Source organism: Acomys minous, assembly GCF_964271855.1.
Source record: "Acomys minous genome assembly, chromosome: 6".
NCBI lineage: Eukaryota > Metazoa > Chordata > Mammalia > Rodentia > Muridae > Acomys > Acomys minous.
This window is the reverse complement of record NC_140487.1, coordinates 100,548,089-100,574,182: the sequence shown is the minus strand read 5'-3', so window position 1 is coordinate 100,574,182 and position 26,094 is coordinate 100,548,089. Positions and strand designations below refer to the sequence as shown.

General features: G+C 46.1%; 1 protein-coding gene across 8 annotated transcripts in view; it reads right to left on the bottom strand.

The window, feature by feature from the left end:
- Positions 1–738: 738 nt before the first annotated feature.
- INPP5B (inositol polyphosphate-5-phosphatase B) overlaps positions 739–26,094 on the bottom strand; it is a 65,443-nt gene continuing 40,087 nt past the window's right edge. For 6 of the 8 annotated variants that reach the window (XM_084787835.1, XM_084787837.1, XM_084787838.1 and 3 more), the window contains 16 exons: positions 24,212–24,379; positions 22,331–22,432; positions 20,275–20,389; positions 19,819–19,935; positions 19,114–19,301; positions 17,900–18,011; positions 16,937–17,046; positions 16,080–16,215; positions 11,205–11,315; positions 10,409–10,571; positions 9,025–9,260; positions 7,175–7,288; positions 4,285–4,369; positions 3,818–3,945; positions 2,574–2,685; positions 739–1,521 (listed from right to left, as the gene is read on the bottom strand). In XM_084787835.1, the coding sequence (XP_084643961.1) occupies positions 1,406–1,521; positions 2,574–2,685; positions 3,818–3,945; positions 4,285–4,369; positions 7,175–7,288; positions 9,025–9,260; positions 10,409–10,571; positions 11,205–11,315; positions 16,080–16,215; positions 16,937–17,046; positions 17,900–18,011; positions 19,114–19,301; positions 19,819–19,935; positions 20,275–20,389; positions 22,331–22,432; positions 24,212–24,379 (2,113 nt within the window). In that variant the 3' untranslated portion in view covers positions 739–1,405. Of the gene's footprint in view, positions 1,522–2,573; positions 2,686–3,817; positions 3,946–4,267; positions 4,370–7,174; positions 7,289–9,024; positions 9,261–10,408; positions 10,572–11,204; positions 11,316–16,079; positions 16,216–16,936; positions 17,047–17,899; positions 18,012–19,113; positions 19,302–19,818; positions 19,936–20,274; positions 20,390–22,330; positions 22,433–24,211; positions 24,380–26,094 lie in introns of all 8 variants that reach the window. The other 2 variants (XM_084787842.1, XM_084787836.1) reach the window with 2 other exon arrangements.

The window sequence follows — 26,094 nt, the reverse complement described above, 5'->3', positions numbered from 1 at the left end:
GGCCAGCGGAGGCATCCCTCTTTTGACTCCACTGCACCCTGGGTCAAGCAGCGTAGCTCACCTAGCTGGGACCCCGGGACCGGAAAGCTGCGTAGAGTGTTCGAGACACTTCCCGTTCTTACAGGCCCGCCGGAGCAGGCGGTCCCAACTTTCCTGTCCATGGAGGGGTTTTGAGCTCGGGAGGCTCAGCGCCACCTACTGGCCAGCCCCCTCTTCGTCGTTAGTACTCAGCCTACCGACCCTTGAAACCACTAGCTAGCCGGTAGCAGTTTTCAAACCTCAAGAAGGATTTTGCGCGTACTATATTCCTATAAATGTAATTATTAGACCCTCGCATACGTTACTGCTTATTCTCCCCATGAACGACTTCTCTAGAAGGGTTTATGTTGGAGCAATGCCCTTATAGGCCCGAACTATACCATTCCCGGTGCTTGAGTAACGTTGAGTAAGTGACACTCACGCAGCGTACTACCACATATCTCTTTGGCCCCAGACCAGCTGCTCTGAGCTTAAGCTACAAAGGCCTAGCTGCCAGGAACTACCATCTTTAGAGAGGGGTTTGGGGAGAGAAGACCTGAGATTCCCAGAACCCACACTGGGTGGCTCACACATGCCTATAATTCCAGCTTCACAGAGATCTGGGCCTCTGGCCTCTCCTGGCACATTCACACACGTACAAACCCCACCCCACCCCACCCCACCCCCACACACAACTAAAAAAGAGTGAAAAACAGTCACCACTGTTAAAAATACATTTATCATTAAAATATATTACATATATGAGGGGAGATGCATTATATACAGTTGGGAGGGCTGGATGGCCTACAAAATCCCACTCGTTTCACCAGAGCCCCCTTTCTTCAGTGGGGGAGCAACTGAGAGGCCTTGGAGCTGAGTAGAAGGGGACAGCTGCCCTATGCTTATACATGTCCTTAGACTGGCCTGTCGCTACATATGGGATACTAAAACTTGTTTATCCAGGACATCTAACCAGATCCCTGCTGTCCGACTCATTCTCCTGCAGGGTCTTCAGTTAGTCCAAACATCTGATCATGAGATGCTGCTCATTATGGGATACAGGGAACCCCCTGATGGAGGCAGGCTGACTAAGGCAAAGTACAGTTACTTTACATTTTTAAGTAAAAACAAATAGAGGTCTATTTGTGTTAACTAAAGTTGAACATCAAATGTCAGTTCTGTTATGGTGGATCGCCCCCATGTCTTCACAAGTCACTGAGTGTGCTAGCTAATGGCATGGGTAAGGGGTGGGTCTAGGCTCAAGAAACAGGTAGCTGCCCTTCTTGCTTCCAGCTGGCCTCGGAGCATCTTAAGGCAGCTCTTGAGCTGAAACAGGTGGGGTTGACGATTGTGGCTGCCTTCGGGAACTCAGGAGGAGCACTGAGGCTCAGCGTGGACTGCAGAGGAACTGATGAACGAACTCCTGGGCCTTCTTCTTCTCCGCCATGTCAAGCTTTTGGTGACCAGCTGGGTTTCGGAGCAATAAGCTGCCAAATATGCTAGCTGTGCATGACAGAAACAGAAAATACCATTTATTAAGTAGGACACTAGGGTGACTATGAGAGACGGCAAACTACCCCAAAGCCCCCCCCCTTTTTTTTAAAGGCAGGTACTGGCTGCTTCAAACTCAGATCCATTTGCCTCTTCCTCCTGAGTCCTGGGATTAAAGGCATGTGCCACTATGCCCAGGTATTTTTTCTTGAAAAAAAGAACCAGCTGGGTGTGGTGGTACATTTCTGTTTTCCTGCCACTCTTCCTTCCAGGCCAGCCTGAACTCGACAGTGGGACTGTGCCTGAGAAATAAACAGGGGCTGGGGAGACGGCCCAGTGAGGGAAGGGCAGCCGTCAGAGGAGACCTGAGTGCAAATCCCCAGAACCCACACAAAGAACAGCACACTGGCACACACCTGAAATCCCAGTGGTGTGGAGGCAGGGACAGGGGGCTCCTGGGGACTTGACAGCCAGCTAGTCTGGCCAAAAAGAGGAACTCCAGGTCCTTGCGTATGATATGTAAGTGTTCTACTACGAAGTCATACTTCCAGCCCCAAACAATTCGCATGTAAACTTGGTCCAGACTAGGCATGGTCGTGCATATGCAGCACTGAGGAGGCCAAGGCAAGAGGATCCGGAGTCCCAGGCCAGCATGAGCTACATGGTGAGTAAAAGGTCAGCTTAGCAACATAACCTGACCCTAGTTTTTGGTTTGTTTTTTTTTTTTTTTTTTTAAAGATTTAGTTATTTATTATTTTTTAATATATTTTATTAATTTATATTACATCTCAATTTAGTTATTTATTATTATATATACAGTGCTCTATCTGCATGTACACCTTCAGGCCAGGATCTCATTGTAGATGGTTGCGAGCCACCATGTGGTTGCTGGGAATTGAACTTGGGACTTCAGGAAGAACAGTCAGTGCTCTTAACCTCTGAGCCATCTCTTTTAAAAAGAAAAACAAAAGGGAGGGGCTGAGTGGAGAAAAAATGCATTTTAATTCAGCTTCCTTCCTCAGTGATTCTGTAGAGATGCTTGCCCTAGACCCTTGGCTACTTACCCAGAATATTTTCATCCAAATGATTTTGCGCTGAATTTTTCAGCAATTCTTGCAAAAACGCCATCAGGTAGTTGAAGACATTTTTGTGGAATGTAGGGAGAGTAGAAATTACCTGAAAGAGGGAGAGGTGGGGTTTTTGGCTTCACTCACTCAGTTACCTGACAAGTTGCCTGCTATGCCCTAGGAACTGGGAACATGACTTATGGCTGCGAGTGAGGACGCACAGAGCTAATCACTCACCACTTGGCGTAAGTGTCAAATGGGGACAAAGGCCAAATGCTGCATGAACTTAGAGGTCACACTTCTAAGAAATCCGTGTTCTCAGACAGTTAAAGGAATATATGACAAAACTAGACATGGAGCAGTGAGGGTTAGGACACTGCGGGCAGAGAAGAGAAGAGAAAGCAGGAGGACAAGCAGGGAGCGTGGCCAGGAATGTTCCGGCTGCACAGGCACCAAGCTGGGAAGGGTTATCCAGGCTGGTCTCCAGTGAGTTGCCCCCACACCTGCACAGCAGAAGCACCTGGGGAGCCGGGCAAAGGTAGTCTCCAGAAGACACTCAGATTAAATGGATATAAGAGAAGGTTCTGGAACCCATACTGTGGCAAGTGTTCTACATTATCCTATCAATGGAGTTGGGTGTGGTGGTGCACACGAGTGTCCCAGCACTTGGGAGGCTGAGACAGAAGGATAGTGAATTTGAGGTCAATCTGGGACACACTGAGTTCCAGGCCAGACTGAGTCACATAGAGACCCAGTCTCAGGGAAAAAAAAGAAAAAGAGAAAAAAAAAAAGAGAGAGAAAGGAAGGAAGGAAGGAAGAAAGAAAGGAAGGAAGGAACTATTAACTAATAGTGGACAAAGAGGTAAGCATGACACCTTTAAGCTCACAATCTGAGCATAGCATGCCAATGAACGGACGGAGAGCAGCGCGCGGGGCACTGCACCGAGTAGGCAGGGTGATGATAGGAGAGACTGGATACGTTAGATCAATGGACTGGGCAGGTGGGAGGCGAGGAGAGGGAGGAATCAAATGATTCAGGTTTCAGCGTTGAGTCACTGCAACAAGGGTGATGCTATTAAAAGCAGAAGGGACATGAGAGGAGGGAGAACACGTTTGAGAAGGAAAGATGTTAGCTTTCCAAGTCACTGCACTTGGAAGGCTGTCCAACTTCATTCTGCCAGGCTTCATGTGCCCAGGACTAGCTACTATGGATGCTGATACTCAGTGCCCCCTCACCTCACCTGTTTGCTTGCTGTGTAATTGCCAGAACACTCCAAGCAGTTATAGTAGGCGCTGTAACAGATGACAGGCTCTGGCAGGCTCTCGAGGAAAAGCAGCAAGGCTTCGGCTACAGAATGGTTGTTAGCACCTTTGGCCTCTGTTAAGGAACAGGTGATGCTGCTGCCCATGGGTAGGAGAGGGCCCAGGGACAAGCATGTGCCACAGTGCTGCCTGCTCTGTCAAGCTGTGCTCAGAGGTAGGATGCCAGCCCATCTGCAAGGGAGCATGCTGTTTGTCAGGTGACCCAGGCTCTCCTGAGTTCCTGCTGCACTGACTGCTTACAGCCGCAATGTCCTTTCTGAGCGGGTTCTGAGTAAGCAGGACAGCTAGCTGAGGGTTCAAGAGCAGACTCTGGGCTTTGAGAGGCTTCTTTCTTTTCTAACAGCTCTCATGGTCTCATGTGTACACACACTTTCCTGAAGGATACAGAGGTTATCAATCATTCCGGTGTCCAGACAGTCCCTTATGTGCTCAAATTCCGTCCTCAGGCCTGGCTGTTGAAACAGATCTTCCTGCAAGAGGGTAGAAAGCCACAAAACAGATATTTTCTCAGAAAACTGGCAGTGATTTCCGGACTTGCTCATATCACCCAATCCAAAATGCAGCTGTGTAGTGAGACCTCTGAATCACCCCAGTGGACAGTGTGGACTAACTCATCTTGAGGCCTTCCCAGGCATCCGTATGTGTTCTAGAGCTATGAGTAGGCCACACTACACAAGACAAGACCCAGTGTAGGAGGAAACTCACACAGGGCTGTGTCTTAAGGCATTATGAGAGACATGCCATGAATAAGATGGAAAAGCTACTTTGGTCCTCAGCCAAAACAATAACAAAATGATATAGAGAGGGCTAAAAAGAACCTTCAGACTTTATGCAAATAAAAATAAATATAATTTCCATTAGTCTCAAGATATTTTAGATTCATTTGTTTCATGAAGCAACTCAATATAACTATTAATAATAACAATATTATGGGACTAGAGAGATGGCTCAGCAGTTGAGAGCACTGACTGCTCTTCCAAAGGACCTAGGTTTAATTCCTAGCACCTACATGGCAGCTCACAACTGTCTATAACTCCAAGATCTAATACCCTCATACAGATATACATGCAGGCAAACCACCAATGCACATAAAAATAAAAAAACAAAAAACAAGCCAGGCGTGGTGGCGCACGCCTTTAATCCCAGCACTCAGGAGGCAGAGGCAGGCGGATCGCTGTGAGTTCGAGGCCAGCCTGGTCTACAAAGTGAGTCCAGGACAGCCAAGGCTAACATAGAAAGACCCTGTCTCGAAAAAAAACAAACAAACAAACAAACAAAAAAAAAACCAAAAACAAAACAAACAAAAAAAAACAAACAAAAAACAATATTACATGTTTTGCTCACAAGTTACATTTGAAAGATCTAAAGATAGATCTCTTATGAAAGTGAAGTCTGGGGCCTAGGAATATAGCTCAGTGGTAGAGAGCTGAGGCTCAGGGTTCCAACAATAGCATAGCCAAAATAACAACAAAAATAAGTATACATATGCATACAACATATGTATATCGGCAATTTCAATTTTTTAAAAAGTAAAGAAAGACCTGGCGTAGTGATACACACCTTTACTCCGAGTACTCGGCAGGCAAATTTCTGTGAGTTCAAGGCCAGCCTAATCTATAAAGTGAGTCCAGGACAGCCAGGACTACACAGAGAAACCCTGTCTTGAAAAACAACAAACAAACAAACAAACAAACAAAAATCTAAGAAAGAACTAATTAATCCCCCAGCTCCCATGATTGTACGTTAATCATCTTGGGAATAAGTTATTCAACTTTCAGGGTATCTGTTTCCTCCAAAGGTTGCTATGAAAGTTAAATGAAGCAATTGGATAGACAGAACACAGTTTGGTACACTAAAACACATCCATGAGTTCTAAGCTAGTCTTGTCTAGTGAGTTTGCCATTAGCCTGGACTACATAGTGAACTATCTAAATAAATAAATAAATAAATAAATAAATAAATAAATACTGAGGCCGGGCGGTGGTGGCATACGCCTTTAATCCCAGCACTTGGGAGGCGGAGGGAGGCGGATCACTGTGAGTTCGAGGCCAGCCTGGTCTACAAAGTGAGTCCAGGACAGCCAAGGCTACAGAGGGAAACCCTGTCTCAAAAAAACAAAATAAACAAATAAATAAATAAATAAATAAATACTGGAAAATAGAGCTCAGTTAGAGCTCTTGCCTAGCATGCACAAAGCTGAGTTCAATCCCCAGTACTACACAAACCAAGTAATGTAGTGCATAGCTGTAACTCAGCATTTGGGAAGTGGGGCAGGAGAGTCCGAAACTCAGTCATTCTCAGCTACACAGCAAGTTCAAGGCCAGGCTGTGCTACTTTAGACTATCTAGAAAAACTGAAATACAACACAGAACAGATCCTCCTAAGCACGTGTGTTACTGGGCTGGCGATGTAGCTTAGAAGAGAGCGCTTGCCTAACATGCATAAGGCCTGAGTTTGGTCCCCGACACTGGAGGGTAGGGAAAGGGAGTAGAGGGGGAGAGGCAAGGAGAATGAAGGGAAAAGGAGGGGGAAAGAGAGGGAGGGGTGGAGAGGGAGAGAATATGAATGCACTTTGCTCCAAGATTAAAACTTCTAAAACCACAGCTTTGAGATCAGAGGCAAGACCCTCAGACTGTGTGATGTCCTGTGCCTGGGTGCCTCCTGTGTACAGACTGTGTGATGTCCTGTGCCTGGGTGCCTGTCACTGTCAGCCTGACTTGTGGCCTATGCATTGCTAAATAAAATATACCTTAATTATCTCTGATCCCCACATTCCCCAAAACCTGCCAGCCTCCTATGCCCCCACCCCTACCCCATTCCTGGCTTTGAAGCTTGGACCTCACAAATGGATAGCCAAGTCAGTCAAACTGACCAACCAATTCCAGTAAGCCTATCTAAATCTCTCTAGAAATTGGCCCTCCAGACACATGGCCTAGGCCAGGCCTGAATTGTCACCAGGCTAGCCCCTCCCATTCTCAGAAGTAGGTCAGAGTTCCTGAAAATGACATCGAAATGGCCTCTCAGGGGCATTGAGAAGCCCTTCTCTAAGAGGCCAAGAGGAGGCCTGGAGAAGAAACACACCACTGGGAAGGCTGCTCTGCTTCCCAATGGGGAAAATGGGGAATCGAGAGCAAGAATCAAACAGGTGCTCACCCACTGGGGGCAGAACAATGCTCTACAGGTTCTTCTCAACAAAAGTTTTTCATACAAAAAGTTCTAGGTCTTTCTCAAGGCAGCCTGGCCCAGCCAGGTTTGAGGGCCTCAGCCCCACCTACCTGCTGGACAGCATTTCTATAGAGATAGTCGACCATCATCCAGAGTTCTTTGGGGATTTCCATGGGGCTCTCCAACTGGCTCCTGTCATCTGCGGTCTGCACTGGCATCAAAGTCTCCAAAGGAAGGAAAGTTATGACAAGTCACGACAAGGCAGAACTTCTACCAGGCTGGCTTCAGGAAAAGGCGCACGAGGACAGCAAACAACAGAAAGGGAACTCTTCAGGCCACTCATCAATCATCTCAGAGGCGAAAAAGGAAAAAGGAGGGAAGGAAAGGAACTCCCGGGTGGTACAACTGGGGACAAAAGGTAATTTTAAGCACTGGGAGAGCGTTAGGGCAAGCGGTTTCGCTGAGTGGAGCAGCAGTATATGCCCTAACTTCATTTTAGAAGGTCCTCCAGCATTCCACTGTTGGAACCAGAAAGGCTGTGTGATCCAGTGAGGCAAGAGTCCACACCTGGGAGCCCAACTCTAAGCCAAGCTCCAGGGCTACTGCCACTCACTATGTGACCTGTGACAAATCGCTCTCTTTGGGTCTTTTTTCATCTACATTAAATAATAGAAAGGGAAAAAAAATAGGATAGTTCAAGAGTCCTTAACTGAAAATACGTGCTCCAAGAAAAAAAGTACACAAATTAGCTAAATCTACACCAAGCTTGCTCCTTTGTGTTAGGATGGTCTCCAAAGGAGCCTTCTGTGTTTTAGCAGACCTCATTTTAGGAGTGGGAGGTTCCTAATGATGCCAGATCATCATAATTTATTTGTTTGTCCATTTGGGGTGTGTGTGTGTGTGTCTAGCCAATGGGTTCCCATGGTCACCTGTCTCCACGCCCCCGAGCTGGGAATCACAGACACGTACCTTTTATGTGGGTTCTAGGGAACCGAGCTCAAGCCCTCATGTGCATGGCAAGCACTTTACAACTGAGCTATCTCTTAGCCCCAAGTGACAATTTTTTTTAAATGGAAACTCTCCCTAGGCTCATGGCTAAGTCTCTCTCCTGCACTGCTTGCAGCACACTGAAGGATGCAGCGTGCCTCCTCTACCCCACCCACATTACCATGCTGAATCTTAACCACCTATGGGATAGAGGATGGGAAGTGGGGCCTTTGGGAGGCTACTGATCATCAGGGCTCTGTGGTCACAAATGGGACTGGTGTGCACTAAGAAAGCCAAGAGCCTCCCACTCCTGTCATAAGAGGACACCGAGATGGCCATCTATGAATCAAGAAAGTGGGCCCTTGTCAGACAAGTCATCAGGGATCTTCATCATATACTTTAGCTTTCCAAAGTGTGAAAAGTGAACTTGCTCTCTTACACACACACTGGTGTGAAATAAAGCCTGGAAAGTGTGGCCATCTTCTTCAGCTGTCCACAGCAGGAGGTGGAGTCTCTCTATGCTGTAATCTGGGCTGGCTTCATGACTCCATCCAAACCACACAGTAAGGCAGAATAGGTATTGCGTAGGCTGTCAGCCATGCCAGGTAGGGCCTTAGCTTTTCTCTCTTGCTCTTGCCTTTACCTGCAGAAAGCTCGAGTTCACTTCCTGAAACCTGAGAGCCTGTGTGTAGAGACCAGAAGGCAGCCAACACTGAGGCAGGCAACATGGTGGCCAATACAACTGCTGCTTGACTACACTGGAACCAATGAGCCCAGGCTGGACCACGAGAAAAAAGCAAGAGTCATGAGAGACAACGCACTGTCCTTCTAACTGGGGGATGGCTTGTTGTACAGATACTAAGCAAGTTCAAGGAGGCTGCAAAATGCTTACACCCAGAAAGGGAGGTATAGAAATTCAGTGTTTGACTCAAGCAGCCCCATGCTAGATGTTTCCTTGGGGCTTGTTACTCACCAGCTCACTAACAGTTTTCAGCGGTAGGTCCAAGATTGGCTCCCTCATGTAGCACAATGTATGGATGGGAGACCCAAAACAGCTGGGCAGGTAGTTTCCAGACACCGACAAAAAGTAATCCTTTCCCCGGTCCAAGTGCAAGACCAGAATGTCTTCAATTTTGTCTTTGCCTGAATTGAGTTTTGTGGCGGTAGCCTTATTTACAAAGAGCTCCAACTCAATCTCAACTTGAGAATCTGCACAAAAAGTTTAAAAGTAACATCAGCTAGGGAGCAGTGAAGAGAAAGAGGAAAAGGCGGGAGGGCAGAGAATAAGACAGAAAGGATTAAGAAAGGAAACAGAAGATCAACCCACACAGACCTGTGCTCTGGAGAAGCACAAAATGTGCACGGTCCAGCCTGGAAACCTAAAGATAATGCATGCAGACAAATGTCCACAAACTCATGTACAAAGTAGCATGGCTTAAACCAGGAGAACTAATCCATTAAGAAGGCATGGATCAAAGGACAACCCTGGGCCAGGAAAGATGAAAATATCTGCCCCTTTAAAGATCCACCTGCGAACTAGCCAGGAGGCAGCCTTCATCCTCCTGCCACATGATGGGGATGCTACACTCCTGGGCCTGTTACCCATCATCTCTCTCTCCACAAGGGTAGATAACTGATTACAGTAAGACAGGCAGTGGAGATGCCCCCCAAAGTAGCAGCACCTGCCATGACACACACAAGCCAGTAAAGTGTTCTCAAAGCTCAATGCATGCTCCCATTTTATATATGGATGAGTTCAGGTATAGGGTCGCAGAGCCAACAGAGTCAGGGAGATCTCTGTGAGGCCACCTTGGTCTACATGATGAATTCCAAGATAGCCAGGGCTGCATAACAGAGAAACCCTGTTTCAAAAACAAAACAAAGCCGGGCAGAGGTGGCACACACCTTTAATCCCAGCACTTGGGTGGCAGAGGCAGGTGGAACTCTGGGTTCAAGGCCAGCCTGGTCTACAGATTGATTTCCAGGACAGCCAGGGCTACACAGAGAAACCCTACCTTAAAAAACAAAACAAAACAAAAACAAAACAAAAAAACAAACAAAAACCAGCGAAGTGTGGTGGTGCACACCTGTAATCCCAGCACTCGGGAGGCAGAGGCAGGCAGATCGCCGTGAGTTTGAAGCCAGCCTGGTCTACAAAGCGAGTCCAGGACAACCAAGGCTACACAGAGGAACCCTGTCTCGAAAAACCAACCAACCAACCAACAAACAAACAAACAAAAATAAACCAGAAAACCTTTGAGGCAGAGAATAAAGCATTCAGAAGCAAAGAGCTAATTTAGGAAAATGAAGAGGGCAGGTAGGGCATTGAGAAAGTGAGCATAGAAGAGATGGGTTACCTGGCAAGAGGAAGCCTCTGCTGGGCTTGGCAGTCAGCCACTGCTTACAGTAGGACTCTTCATCAGGCTTGTTGATGAATTCAAACTGACACGGCACTTGGCTGTTATGAATCGTGAAGGACTTGGTTTGCAACTGCATGTACTTTACATTCTCAAAACAGAACTGGGAATGAAGAAGGACCAGTCAGAGCCAGTGAGAAAGAGAAAAAGGACACACTCTCTTCTCGGGCTGCATGCCATGCCCACCCTGACTGGGAAAGAGTGTTTGTCTTGGAAAGAAACTAAAGGAGCATCTCTTTGAGATGTCCTTAGTCAAGAGGACACAGTGGCCACGGAAGGCCAGTGAGGCCAAAGCCCAGGTGTGTTTATAAGTAAATTTCCTGAAGCAAACAGTTTCCATCTTCTACATCCAAAACACTTCCAAAGTACCATTCCCAAACTGTCCTGTCACCTGAAGCTCAAGCTCACTCTGCCACATAGCTGGGTCTACAGCATAAAGTGTCTTCCTGTGACCCTTGTTTGTTTGTTTGTTTTGTTTATTTTTTGAGACAATCTCCCCAGCCCTGGAAGGCCTGGAATCTCTGGAACTGGCTATAGATCAGGCTAGCCTGAAGCCAAAGATCCACCTGCCTCTGCCTCCCAAATTCCAGGAATAAAAGCCATGCTGCCACACCCAAGCCAATGCCCAGCCCCTCCACGCCAACATGCGTTCTGGGGCTTGAACTCACGTCTAACCAACTAAGCCAAGGCCCCAACCCTGATGCTAGCATTCCTAACGGATGTGGGTCTTCCCTACCTCGCGCTTGGAGAGTGTCACAGAAGGAATGTTGGCATTTTCCATCTTATCCAGGGAGCGGACAATTTCCTCCAGCGTTTTCCGGTAGAGTTCTTCATTCACAACCCTCACCTGGGAGGGAAACAGTAACAGACTGAGTGCGGGGCCTAATGTCCCTTCTTTTTTTTCAGTAGTGAGGGTGCTTGGGGCATCAGGAAGTGATGACAGCATTTCAGGAAGTGAAAGCTAAGTAGATTTAGCTCATTAACAAATAACCCAAATCATCATCATCATCATCATCATCATCATCATCATCATCATCATCATCATCAGTGACAGCCTCAGAAGCATCCCCCAGCTGCAGCAAGGCTGCCTGCCTCCTAGTTAGCAGAAGGACACTGGAATGCCCTGGCTGCTCCTCCTGTTGGGTCTCAGGTCTTGGCCAAAAGACACAGAGTTTCTCTGTCCTGCTTGCTACTACCCAAAGACCAGCAGTGGGATATTTTTCTATGGTTTTGATATCAAGATATATTATTTCTTAGCTTTTTTAACCCAACTCATCAGCAAGGAAGAATATGTCAGGCTCTCCCTACTGTATTTTAATTATATACACTTTTTAGAGAGGTTCTATGTACTATACGCCGGCCTCCAACCCAGAGCTTGAAAGCCAGCGCCACCACAGCCAGTCTTGGGCTCCTCTCTAACTTCAGACTCTGACCTGCACCTGTCCTACAGGTTGAGAACAGGCGGCACAAAGCAGCACAGAAGCTACTGGTGATGAAATGCAAGTAAACAACGAGTGCGGGAATGTCTGACTTCACTAGCAATCAGGGTGCTGCAACATAAAACAGTGAATTGTTCCCGTGTGTGTGTGTGTGTGTGTGTGTGTGTGTGTGTGTGTGTGTGTGTCTCAGTTTTACATAAAAAGACTGAAAAAAATTATTGGCAAGGTTACGGGAAAATAAGCTCATATGCAGTTGGTGAAAGAACTGGGGCTGGAGAAACGGCCTTAGCCAAGCTGCTCTTAAAACCACCTGTAACTCTGGGGGATTTTTGTCTTTTTTTTTTTTTTCCTTCTGAGACGGGGTTTCTCTGTGTAGCCTTGACTATGGTAGACTCACTTTCTAGACCAGGCTGGCCTCGAACTCACAGAGATCCACCTGCCTCTACCTCCCAAGTGCTGGGATTAAAGGCGTGCGCCACCATGCCAAGCTTCCATCTGTAACTCTATTTCCAGGGGATTCATGCCCTCTCCTGGTCTCTTGGGGCACCAAGCATGCAGGCAGTGCACATACAGCATATACATGCATGCAGGCAAAACACTCATACACATAAAATAAAAATAAATCTTGCCTGTGTGGTGGTGTATGTTAGAATTCTGCTTCAGTCTGCCTGCCTGTGATGTCACTGCCTACCTGCCATGGGGGCATGGCCCTGCCCAATATATAGAAAGACAGACCTACCTCACTCCTCCCTCTCTCTTATTTCTTATTATTAATCATAAAAGTGTATACTTTTAATCCAAATCTCTGAGTTCGATGCCAGCCTGGTCTACATAGGAAGCCCTTGTCACCAAAAAAGTAAACAAATCTTAAAAAAAAAAAAAAAATAGGGAGCCGACAGGTGGTGAGGAGGAGAGGGGGAGGCAGAGCTGCCATGGCTAGAACCATATGGCTGGGAGGAGTTTACTCTGAGAACTGGTGAAGGAGAGAAGCAGCCCAGATGAGAAACATGTACAAGTATTATGGGCTACTGGATGGGAAGTAGCCCAGTTAGGAATTATTAGAGCAGTTGGCATGGGATGTGGTGCTGGGAGGTGAAAGATAGCTTAAGGGGTAGTTTCTTGTCAGCTCCAGTGTAAAGGCATGTTAAAAATCTATCAGGCGTATGTGTCTTTTATTGATATAGTAGCGGGCTAACTAACTACCGCCACAATAATATGTGATTAATAGTAAATATTAATAATCAATTTTCTACAACATATGTACGTCACATTATTTGTAGGGAACTGTACTGCTTAGTGCCTCTGCCCTTCAATACTGATATGTTTGCTATTGATTTATGTAGGTTATAAAGGTTAGGATGTTTCCTTTTCTTTATTTTGGTTGTTGGGACTTTTTCATCATGCATAAAATAATTTTTCTTATATTTTTTTTTGGTTGTGAGCCTAGCCATTTCTCCAGCCCAATTTTTCTTTCTAGCAAGTTATTGATTTAATACCTCCTGTCATTGGTAAGTAGTACATTTTATCATTTTTAGTGCAATTTACTTATATTATACTTTCATTTTCAGTTTGATATATTTCTCATGATTTCTTTTGCAATTTCTTTAACCCATGTACTACTAAATATATGTTGTCTAATTACCTAGAATTTATCTTTGTTTTTTCTTTAACTCTAGGTCTAAATAAATTGCATTTGGGCCTTAAAAAAAATAGTAAGATAGCCAGGTGTGGTGGCACACTCCTGTAATCCCAGCACTTGGGGAGGCAGAGACAGGCAGATCTCTGTGAGTTCGAGGCCAGCCTGGTCTACAAAGTGACTCCAGGACAGCCAAGGCTACACAGAGAGACCCTGTCTCAGAAAAAAAAATTTTTTTTTAATAAGCCAGATGGTGGTGGCGCATGCCTTTAATCCCAGCATTTGGGAGGCAGAGGCAGATGGATCTCTGTGGGTTCGAGGCCAGCCCGGTCTACAAAGCGAGTCCAGGCAGTCAGAGCTGTTACACAGAGAAACAACAAACAAACAAAACAAACAAACAAAGAATATTTTAATACATAGTCTTGCTATGTTTCCCAAACTTATCTCAAACTCCTGGGCTCAAACAGTCCTGTCACAGCCCTCTGAATACTCAAACTACATGCACCACCACCCTGCTATAATACAAATCTCCTTGAACCACTAATATCACCACTAAGAACTTCTGTCTATAGAAATACGCACACAGACATAAAAATAGACATGAAGGATAGTCACTACAGCACCATATACAATGGCAATATTTTAAAACAAGCCATCAATATATTATAGTTCATCCCTACCACAGAAAAGTTTCAGCCTTTAAAACCAGTAAGATACTCAACAGATACGAGTGCTTTCCTCCAAGCCTAAAAGCCTGAATTTGATCCCTGGAATCCACATGGTGGACTCCCATAGGTCCCTGACCTTCCCATGAACACTGTAGTATGCATGCACAACACACACACACACACACACACACACACACACACACACACACACACACTAAAACAAGTAAATGTAAAACAAATTAATGAGGAACAAACTGCAATTACCACCATGAAAACATCCCCTAAAACATATTCTTTTCTGGGGATGGGAGTGATAGAAGACAGACTTGCCTATGTAGCCAAGGATGACCTTGAACTTCTGAGTGCTGAGGTTATGAGGATGTGTTACCTTATCTGGTTTGTGTAGTCTGGGAATTAAATCCAGTACCTCCTGCCAACTAGGCAAGCATTGTACCACTTGAGCTACATTCTCCAACCCTAAAACGTTTCAATGAAGGGAAAATATGTTCCCAGAATGTGTAAAAGGTAAGTTCTTTTACTAAGAAATAAGAAAGGAAATATCTGTGTACCGTATGCAGAATACTGACACACTCAGATGCAAACACATAAACAAAGTCCAGAGGCAAAAGGGAATTTCCATGTATGTGGAAACATTCAGATGTATATAAAAGCAAGTAGTAATTAACTTTACACTTAAATTTTATGCTCTTGGGCTAAAGAGGTGGCTCAGAGGTTAAGAGCACTAACTGCTCTTCCAGAGGTCATGAGTTCAATTCCCAGCAACCACATGGTGGCTCACAACCATCTATAAGATCTAGCCTGCAGGCACACATGCAGGCAGAGCACTGTATACATAATAAATAAACAAATCTACAAAAAATTACATTCTTTAAAAAATGTGTTTCTTTTTATTTTTTTATATATGGGTGTGTGCTAGCTAGTTTTATGTCAACTTGATACAAGCTAAAGTCATCTGAGAAGAAATCTCAATTAACAGCTGGGCACAGTGGCGCATTTCTGCAATCCTAGCAGTCAACAGGCAGAGTTCAAGGCCAGCCTAGTCTACAAAAGTTCAGGACAGCCAAAGCTACACAGAGAAACCCTGTCTTGAAAACCCCCTCCCCCCACAAAAAAAAGGAAAAGGAAAAAAAGAAAGAAAGAGAAAGAAAAGAAAAGGATGGGGCTGTAGTTAAACCTATAGGACATTTCCTTCACCCCTGGGTTGGTAGCGCTGGTTGAACAAGCCATGAGAGACAAACCAGCTAGGAGCACTCCTCCATAACCTCTGCATCAGTCCTGCCTCCAGGAGCTTCTGGCCTGGTTCAGTTCCTGCCCTACTTTCCTTCTAGGATAAACTACAATGTAAACCAAAGAAACCCTCTCCTCCCCGAGTTGCTTTGGGTATGTTTCATCACAGCTATAGTAACCGTGACTAAGACAGGGTGTTTTGCCTGCATGTATGTCTGGGTACCAACATGCAAGCAATGCCTGCAGAGCAGGTCAACATGAGTACTAGAAACCATACTTGGATCCTCTGGAAGAGCAGTAAAGGCTTTTAATATCTGAGCCATCTCTCCAGGATCTTAGAAAATTTTTTAAAAAGAGCTTCCTCATATTCAAGGCTAAGAGGAGGAGATCAGGGGCTGGAAAGATAGCTCAGTGGTTTAGAGCACTGACTGTTCTTCCAGAGGTCCTGAGTTCAATTGCCAGCAACCACATGGTGGCTCCCAACCATCTACATTGTAATCTGATGCCCTCTTCTGGCCTGTGAGTGTATATGCAGGCAGAGCACTGTATATATAATAAATAAATAAGTCTTTAAAAAAAAAAAAGGAGGAGATTAGAAAGAAAACCAGCTGCCCACCTACCCCAATGTCAAACACTGAGCTGACGGGCTTGTGGTCACTGGTCTTCAAGGTCATGTGGCTCTGGTAACTCAGCTGAGTGATATTCTTTCCTTTCCACAGGACTCGGTCACACCAGGCAGGAGCACGACACTTCTCACTAAAATACAAAGTCCACGCTCATCCAAACAGCAGGGCCCACTGCTTAGTGAGTGCTCTCATGGTCTGAACAGGAACGGGCCCCAGAGACTCGTGTGCTTGAATGTGTGGCCATAGGGAGTGACACTTCAGAGGTGTAGCCTTGATGGGGAAATGTCACTGTGGGGACGGGCTTTGAGGTCTCCTATGCTCAAGCTACACGCAGTGTGATACCCAGGCTCCTTCTGCTGCCTGCAGATCAAAACATAGAACTCTCAGGCCTGTAATCCCAGTACTTGGGGAGGCAGAGGCAGGCAGATCTCTGTGAGTTCAAGGCCAGCCTGGTCTACAAAGCCAGTTTAAGACAGCCAAGGCTACACAGAGAGACCCTGTCTAGAGTGGGGGGAGGGGAAGATGTAGAACTCTCAGCTCCTTCTCCAGCACCATGTCTGCCTCAATGCCACCATGCTTCCTGCCATAATGATAATGGACTAAGCCTCTGAACCTATAAGCCAGCCCCAGTTAAATGTTTTCCTTTATAGGAGTTGCTGTGGTCATGGCGTCTCTTCTAAGCAATAAAACCCTACCTAAGACAAGTATATGGCTCAGGCAGAGACCCACGAGACAGAGCCTTCATGTCCAGGCAGACAAGGGCCTACGGTTCTTCAGGTCCACAAGGGCCAGTGCGTCCCAGAATCCTGGGTTTCCACTTCCTTAACCCCATGAAGTGACCTCTGACCCACCTGGTATCCCAGTCATCAGAGCCAGTATCGTACTTGTAAGTAGGCTGGAACGTGAGCTCGCCCTCTGTGAAACCGTCAAAGACAGTCTTGGCAGCCACCTGGATTTTCAGCTGTACAAAAGGATGGGAGGGGAAAGCCTTCAGAATGCAAGATCAAGCCTGGGATTAGTGGAGACCATGACATCAATCCATACCCACACCCTATCGCAAAGGGAAGGGACCCATGAGAAAACCATTGCTATCCCATCAGTCAATAAAGAAATGATCTCTCATAGAATGAGACAGGAAAGTTAGGATTCTTCTCCTTCCATGTTCTGCACTGGGAAAGAGAAAGAGAATGGAAGAATTTAGACACAATGGCGCCAAGGTTGTCAAGGAGGAGAGAAGCGCTCCAATGGAAAAGAAAGAGGGCTTCAGCGTCCTGGACAGTGCTGAGTACCTAAGGAGTATCGAGCCTACTGAGGAGAGTGGCAGGAAAGTCAGGCGTGGGCTCCTCTCAGCCTGTGAAGTGGCCATTGCTCTCAGAAAGATGTGCTATGTCAAGTGATGGTGGAACAGCAGGCTGTGGAACTGTCTCACCAGTGGAAAGAAGAGCTGAGAGAGTTTCCCCACCCTGGAGGAAACTGGTGGGAAGGAGGAGGCAGGAGCAGGAGACTTGTTCTATAGAAAACTATTACATCACCTAAGATATACCAAGCAGTTTCTTTACTGAAGGAAAAAAAATCGTAACTTTTGGCCCCAACTCCTAATCTCTTGAGTGAATGAGAAAGAGTGTGCTCTTACTCCAAGGGACACAAGATCTTCCAGGACAGAGCCAAGAGAGAGAAACACAGGCGGAATGCAGGCACAAGTGGACAGCATCAGGTCTTTAGGGAAACCTCTCAAGATGAGGAAGGAGAAACTAGGGTCTGTGCTCTCAGAGCAGAGGAGCGGCTGGCCGAGGCAGAGCCGTGGCCGTCTGTACCTGGTCATACGCATACAGGGTTTGAAAGGCCTTCTCTTCCACGAGCTTTTTCACCTTTTCCACATCCAGCTCTTCTATTCTGTAGTTGAGGTCCCCCAGCCACAAGATCACACTGTGAGGACAGAGCACAAAGGTGACAGGGTTTAGGGGGGCTTTAACCCTCCCTATCCAGGATGCATCAGACAGAAGTCCGAAGGTGGGACAGTGACTTAGGTGTTGCAGACTCTGGTGTTACACTCCAGACCACAAATATACTCTCAGCTTATTTCTAGAAAGAATTCTCTGAAAACTCAAATTTAATAGTAGGGCCTGGATTTACCCACCACATCACTGGCTGCCCTACTCTGCACTCCTGGAAAGATCTGTGTCACATGGTTCATTGTACCTGCTGCTGCTCCCTAATGACATCAGACCAAGAACTCCACTGCTCCACCTGAAGCCAACAACCATGTTACCAAATAATCTGCCTAGCAGTGTACTCTCTCCCCCAACAAATATATCCTCAAGCCAAAAGCAGACAAAGGGCCATGCCAGCTGCCGCCTCACAACAGAGAGGACATGCTCCCTATGAGGGACCCTGGAGAAGAACAGCATCCAGTCAGCTTCCAGAATACCAACTAGGCAGGGACAGTTCCCCTGCTTCCAACAGGACCCTGGAGGCCTCCTCCTCTTTATAAAAGAAGACCCATAAATGTCAACTGTGCCCATAAAGTCTGAAATTCCAAATCTTTGAAATCTGACAAATGGCAAGTTTTGGGGATAAATGAAATAAAGAGAATGAACAAAAACTAGCACAGTATGCTCTGTGCAGTTGCAACTATGATTTTGACAAGCAGGATCAAGGAGGAACGAGCAAGGGCAGGCAGCAAGCGCAGGTCCAACTCTCAAGTGTAGGTGCTCTGGAAGAACAGGCACAGAAACTGAAAACAGTGCTCCAAACTGTGTTTGAGATGCAAGCTCGCTGGCTGCTTTGCTCCTGGTGCTCAATGAGCCAGATTTCTAGGCAAATAAATCCCATGCCTCTCCAGGGACAACTGACGCTTGACAACGGTTCTAGAGGTCTTCCAGATGGCAATTTAGGAAGCCAAGATTTTCCAACAGACAAGTAAGAGCTGGCAGACACCCAGCTCCCAGAATGCACTTCTCAGGCATGATGGAGAACTCAGCCTGGCAGTCAGATGCGAGGCCTGAGGAGGGAAGAAACTCAAACTCACTCATGTTTGCTGATGGTGAGTGGGGGGAGGGTCGGGTCCACCTGAGAGAACTGCATTCGAGAACAAATGTCTCTGTAGTCCTGGTTCCTCCTCTCATACTCTTCAGTGTGGGCTGCCAGGTGGGCATTGACTACGCAGACGCTGGTGTTGTGCAGCTGGAACCTTATGGCCACGCCTCCTTTGTTACCCTGTTGAAAGGACCCCTCAGTCACTTACACTTGCAGACTTTCAAAATAGTTTGTCTTTGTCTTCAGAATGACCTTACAGGGTTATTAGCTATTGCTTACAGATAAGAAGTCAAGTCCCCAAGCAAACTGACTAGGCATTTTCATAGGAAGCTCAGGCCAGAGCCTGCCACTCTCAACCCTCTGTTCTTTTGCCTATATCACTGGTGAGGCAGCTCTTGCCGAGGGATCTAAGGGCAGGACTGCAGGAGCCTCAAGAAGAAGAAAGTGCAAACCTATGGGGCTCTGTTTTCCTTGGTGGCCAAAACTGTTTCTGTAGCATACTACATGGTATACTTGGATCCACCAGAGGCTCCGCGGGCACTGACTAACTGCAGAGAGGAAGAAGTGCACTAGCTGCATTTCTAAGTTGTCTGCTTACGGGTACCACTTGTCCTACAACAGCAGCATCCTAGGGAGGCTTGTATGGCTCCTGCATCACAAGACACTGAGGCAAAGCACTGGGGTTACCAGAACTCACCATCCTCCCCATGATTCCTGTCCCCACAGTCTCAGCTTCCACTTCTGAGATAAAGGCCGCATGTTCCTGTTTGACATACAGCAGCAACATAATGCCAACCAGCCGGATGAGCTTCACCTGGAACACAGAGCCCAATTATCAAGTGATAGTGTCGCAGACAGAAGCTGAAATAGCTCAAGGGAAATGTGGTGAGAGAGCTGGCTGAGGCACTAACACACCTCCTCCTCCAGGCCAGGCACAAGGCAGTCTGTCTCACTCACTGAGCATGCTACATGATACCCTAAGCCACTTACAAGTGCCAAGACCCTTCGTCTTTCACTCAGACAGGCCCTTCTAAAGGACTGTGGGGCTGACCAGGAACAGCTTACACTGAAGGTTCACAAAAAAGCTGAGCATTTATCTCAGGCTTTCTTGGCAAGCTACAGAACGTTACAAAGTCCCCGACCCCGCCCTCACCTTGGCATACTTGGCACCTGGGTGAAGGCTCTCTGACACAGCCTTAAACCACTCTTCCTCCTTTGGGGTATCGTGAAAGAAGAAGGCTTCTTTACTCAGATCCAGCTCCTGGAACCTATGTGGAGAAGCAACCGATAAACCAGAGAAAGGTAGCCGGGAGTGGGGGCGCACGCCTTTAATCCCAGCACTCAGGAGGCAGAGGCAGGTGGATCACTGTGAGTTCGAGGCCAGCCTGGTCTACAAAGTGAGTCCAGGACAGTCAAGGCTACACAGAGAAACCCTGTCTCGAAAAACCAAAAAAAAAAAAAAACCCACCAGAGAAAGGTGACATGCAAGTAACACATGCCAAATCTGCTCAGGTGCTTGGGTTCCAGCTTTCTAGATGAAAAGGCTGGGCCCCTGGTGTGTGTGTGGCTGAGGATGACGACAAAAAGAACCAGAGAACTAGATGTTGTGGGACTTACCGGGTGCTTCTCTAAACATGAGCTCATTTCCTCTCTAGGACCAAGGCTCTGAATCAGTTGGAAGTCACACACACACACACACACACACACACACACACACACACACACACACAATTGTTTTGCACCTATAATTGTTAAGTCAACAAGGACTAAGTGGAGTTCAAGACAAATTGGCAAATTTGCCAACAAGGCAAATTGGAGTTCGAATCTACGCCTATGTTTTGGTTTGGTTTGGTTTGGTCTATAAAAACTCCAAGTGCTAGCTCTGTCCAATACATCATTCAGGCTTCTTTAGCTACCTCTCCCACCAGCTGTACCCAGGACTGTGAGGAGAGGATAGAATGGGGAAAGTAATGTCTGAGCTGAGTTTGGGGCTCAGTAGGAAAGCACTTGCCTCTCACATTTTAGTGCCCTGTGTTCAATCCACAGCATTGCAAAAGCTAGATATAGATAGATAGATAGATAGATAGATAGATAGATAGATAGATAGATATAGATAGATTGATAGATAGATAGATAGATAGATAGATATAGATATAGATATAGATATAGATAGATAGATAGATAGATAGATAGATAGATAGATATAGATAGATAGATAGACAGACAGATAGATACCAAGCCAGGCGCTTGTGTGCAGAAACAGAAGGGTTGCTGCAAGTATAAGGACATCCTGACCACATAGCAAGTTCTAAGCCAACCAGTGCTACGCAGGAAAACCTTTGCTCAAAACTATAAAACAGGGAGCTGGGAAGATGGCCTAGGCAGTAAATCACAAGGACCTGGATTTGATCCCCAGATTCCATGTAAAACAAACAAACACAGAGCCAGGCATGGTAGCTCAAGCCACTAATACCAACACTCCAAAGGCCGAGACGTGCAGATCTGTGTGAGTTCAAGGCCAGCTTGTCTACATAACTTCAAGGCAAGTCAGGGCTACATAGTGAGACCCCGTCTCAGAAAGAAAAACAACAAACAAACAAACAAATAAATGGAGGCCAAGCATAGTGATCTACATTCAGTGCTGAGAGACAGAAAGAGGCAGATCTATGGGGCTTGCTGATCAGCCAACCTAGCCCAACTTAATGAACCCCAAACTAGAGAAAGACCCTGTTTGTCTGTCTGTCTGTAACTCTCCCTCTCCCCCTCCCTTCCTTCCCTGCCTCGCTCTCTGCTCTAGGGGACAAATTGACCTCTGGCTTTCATATTCATGCATACACACACACACACACACACACACACACACACACACACGCGCGCGCACATAAACAAAACCAAATAACTGATGAGACTTTAACAAAACTTCCTTTCCTGGCAAAAATATTTTTTGCTTTGTGACCAAAAATGTGTTGAACGTCATGTAATGACACACCTGTTTCTAACAAAAGGTTATACTAAATTAATATTAGCATTTAAATGGCAAGCACACTATGTGGCCAGACCTCTGTGTATCAAGGAAAACATCAAACACACCAGCAGCTGTGCCTGGGCTGAGCTCAGGTCTCAGCCGCTTCACCTGCCGTGAAGACTCAGCTCCTTCAGTGTGGTTCTTTGTTCTTAAGAACGGGGAAGGACAGAAGAGGAGCACTCACCCTACACAGTACACATCCGGGGCCTGGGTGCTGTGGCTCAGCCAGGGCCGGAGGCATTCTTTGGGGGATTGTCCATTCACATTGTATGTTCCCACAAAAAACCTGTCATCAAAGAGGCTCAGTCAGTGATTTGGAAACAGTAAGTCTGGGGTTTGGTCTCTGTTTAATGGCATTTTAAGACAAAAGGAATGTCCTATTTAACCTAGACCAATGACTACAGCACCAAGGAGGGACCAGCGGTCTGCATTTGTGGTAACTGCAAACAATCTAGGTCTTCTACGAGCCAGGTATGGTGGCACATGCCTGTAGTCCCAACACTTGAGACAGTGAGGCAGGAGGACTGCTATGAGTTCCAGACCAGTTTAGGCTACATCCTGGCTCATATGGTTGTATGGTGAGAAAGTATCTCAGATAGATAGACAGACAGACAGACAGAAGCTGGGCATGGTGGCGCATGCCTTTAATCCCAGCATTTAGAGAGGCAGAGATAGGCTGATCTCTGTGATTTAAGGCCAGCCTGGTCTACAAAGCAAGTCCAAGACAGCCAAGACTACACAGAGAAACTCTATCTCAAGAAAAAAAAAAAGGAAAAAAGATAGATATATAAACAGACAGATAAGCAAGCCATGGCTACATGGTGAGAGACTATCTCAAAGAGACAGACAGACAAGCCATAGATATAGATAGATAAATAGATAGATAGATAGATAGACAGACAGATAGACATGTAAGCAAGCCTTGGCTACATGGTGAGAGACTGTCTCAGATAGGCAAATAGAAAGATAGATAAGCAAGCCATGGTTACATGATAAGAGACTATCTCAAATAAGTAAATAAATAAACAAACAAGCAAGCCATGGCTACATGGTGAGAGACTATTTCAGACAGATGACAGATAAATAAATAGATAGATGGGTGGGTGGATGAATTAATAAAAAGCAAGTCAGTCCGTTCTGAACATGCCTCCTTCCCTTAAATAGCCATTGTCAAGTCCTAAGCCACAAATGTTTGCCCTGTGGGTGCTGCTGAAAGGAAAAAGATGAAAAGCACTTAATAATTCCTTTTGGCAAAAAAGGGACAGCTGTGGTCCGAGGTTCTTTCTTCAGAGTATGCCTGGAGACAATGTTGCTTTACCTACAGTCCCAGAGTCCCAGTGCAATGACTTAAAGCTCCAGGGGACGCTGAAAGCTTTACTCATTTAGTGTTCAGTGAGCTCAGCTAACAAGGTTACTGAGCGTCAACAAATCCCATTTTCAGTGATTTTCTTCAAAGGCCTGGAATGACCAAGGGAACAGAGAACCTCGGGCAGATACTGGAGGCTGGGATACTGCTCTTTGTTCTGTGCCCAGTTACCCTGTAAATATTTCTGCAGCCACGTGCAAGCTGTGCCCGTAACTGCAGCCCATCAACCAGAGCCTGCCCAGAGGAGACACTTGTCAACGAAAAGCACCCATAGGTGGGGCACACTAGGGTGTATCTATAACCCTGGTGTTTGTACAGCTGAGACAGGAGGATGACTTGATTCCTTAAGTTCTAGACCAAGGGGGGTAACATAGGAGGCCTCATGCCCCACCCCACACTCCCGCCAAAAAAGGGATTGCAATGATATTTTTTGAAAAGGAAAAACACCAAACAGAATAATTTTCTTCCAAATCCAAGGCATGTGAGACAGCTACTGAAATTCCAGAGAGCAGAAAGGTCCTTTTGCCTTGAAAAACCACTGAAGCACACCCTTAATCCCAGCACTCCATAAGCAGAGGCAGACAACCGCTCTGAATTTGAGGTCAGCCTGGTCTACATAGCAAGTTCCCGACCAGCTAGGGCTACAAAGAGAAAGCCTGCCGCAAAAGAAATAAAGCTGTGGAGAACCTAGTTAGCTACCGGAAGTTCTGGATGTAGGTATAATCCTCTTCCTTCTGCAGGAGGTGTGATTTCACGATTGTGTCTCGCAGCCCAAACTTCTGCACGGATAAAATGTGCGCCTTGTCAGATACGGTGATCGTGGAGGATCGGACCATGTCAGTAATTGCAGACTTAGTTTTAGTCTGTCTAAAAAAATGAAAGCATTTTAATCATATTTCAAGTCTGGTGTGGAAAAGAAATATAAAACTAGATATTCCCACACATTAGCACCTGTATCACAGAAAGATAAAGAAGGCTGAGTTAAACATATTTGCTAATAACAAATGGAAGATTAAGCAAACTGATATTTTGATTACACAGTATAACTGGCCTAGAGATTATTCTGATAATACATTCTTAGATTTTTTTTGTTTGTTTTTCGAGACAGGGTCTCTCTGTGTAGCCTTGGCTGTCCTGGACTCACTTTGTAGACCAGGCTGGCCTCGATCTCACAGCGATCCGCCTGCCTCTGCCTCCCAAGTGCTGGGACTAAAGGTGTGCATCACTACGCCCAACCATTCTTAGACTCTTAAGTCACAAAGGGACCTTAAAAGAAAAACGGAGACTGGGGGATGTAGCTCAGTAGGCAGAGCGCTTGACTTGTATGCACAAGGTCTCAACCCTCAGTACAACCAAAGTAGAATTCGCCCATCCTGCTGGAGGGAGTGCAGTGTTGCTGGAACTCAGGAGGTGAGTGTTCTCTCCACATCTTTGCACCTCAGAGAACAAGACTATAAGGTCCTCCAGACCCCTTGGAATAAACCAAAATAAAAAGGCAACAGAAATTTAGATTACATTATTATGTAGTATCTTTAATTAGGATATAAATTATTCAAGAGCTAACAGAAGAAAAATATTACATATTCACCTCCCAGGGTCAGATGTTACAACCTAAGAAAACTGTTAGAGATGCCTTAACGAGCTAAAGTACAGAAGGCTTTTAAAACACTTCCCAGCACCGACTAAATGATACATGTGGTGGTTTGAATAAGAGTGACCCCCACCGGCTCATACATCTGAATGCTTAGCTCCCAGGGAGTGACACTATGAAAAAGGTTTAGAAGGACTAGGAGCTATGGCCTTGTTGAAGGAAGTGTGTCACTGTTGGGTGTGGCCTTGTTGAAGGAAGTGTGTCACTGTTGAGTGTGGCCTTGTTGGAGGAAGTGTGTCACTGGAGGTGGGCTTGGGGGTTTCAAAGGCCCATGCCAGGCCTCTCCTCCTGCTGCCTGTGGATCAGGACGTAGCTCTCAGCCACTGCTCCAGTGCCAGTCCACATGACACCACGCTCTCTACCATGGTAATAGTAGACTAAACCTCTGGGATTGTAAGGAACTCACAATTAAGTGTTCTCTTTTATAGGAGCTGCTGTGGTCACAGTGTCTCTTCACAGCAACCCAAGGCTGACTAAGATATTACGTGACTACTAACAGCAGCACTGTTACTTCTATAATCAAGTAAGGTTGTGTAAGAATATACAGCATCATGGCTGCCTTAATTAGGGCTTTATTGCTGTGAAGAGACACTGCGATCACGGTGGCTCTTATGAAAGAACACATTTCACTGGAGCTGGCTTATAGTTCAAAGATTTAGTCATCTTCATCATGGGAAAAATGGTGCTGGAGAAACAGCTGAGAGTTCTACATCCAGATCTGTAGGCAGCAGAAGCGACAGTGACCTCAGCCAGGCCTGAGCAGCTGAGACCTCAAAGCTCCTAATGTAAAAAGGCCGCACATTCCCTATGTGCCCATGGGGCCATTTTTAGTCAAACCACCACCGTGGCACACATAATCTCAGTACCAGGGAGGCAGAGGCAGGCAGAGCTCTAGGCTCAAGGCCAGCCTCCTCTGTGTATTACATGCTAG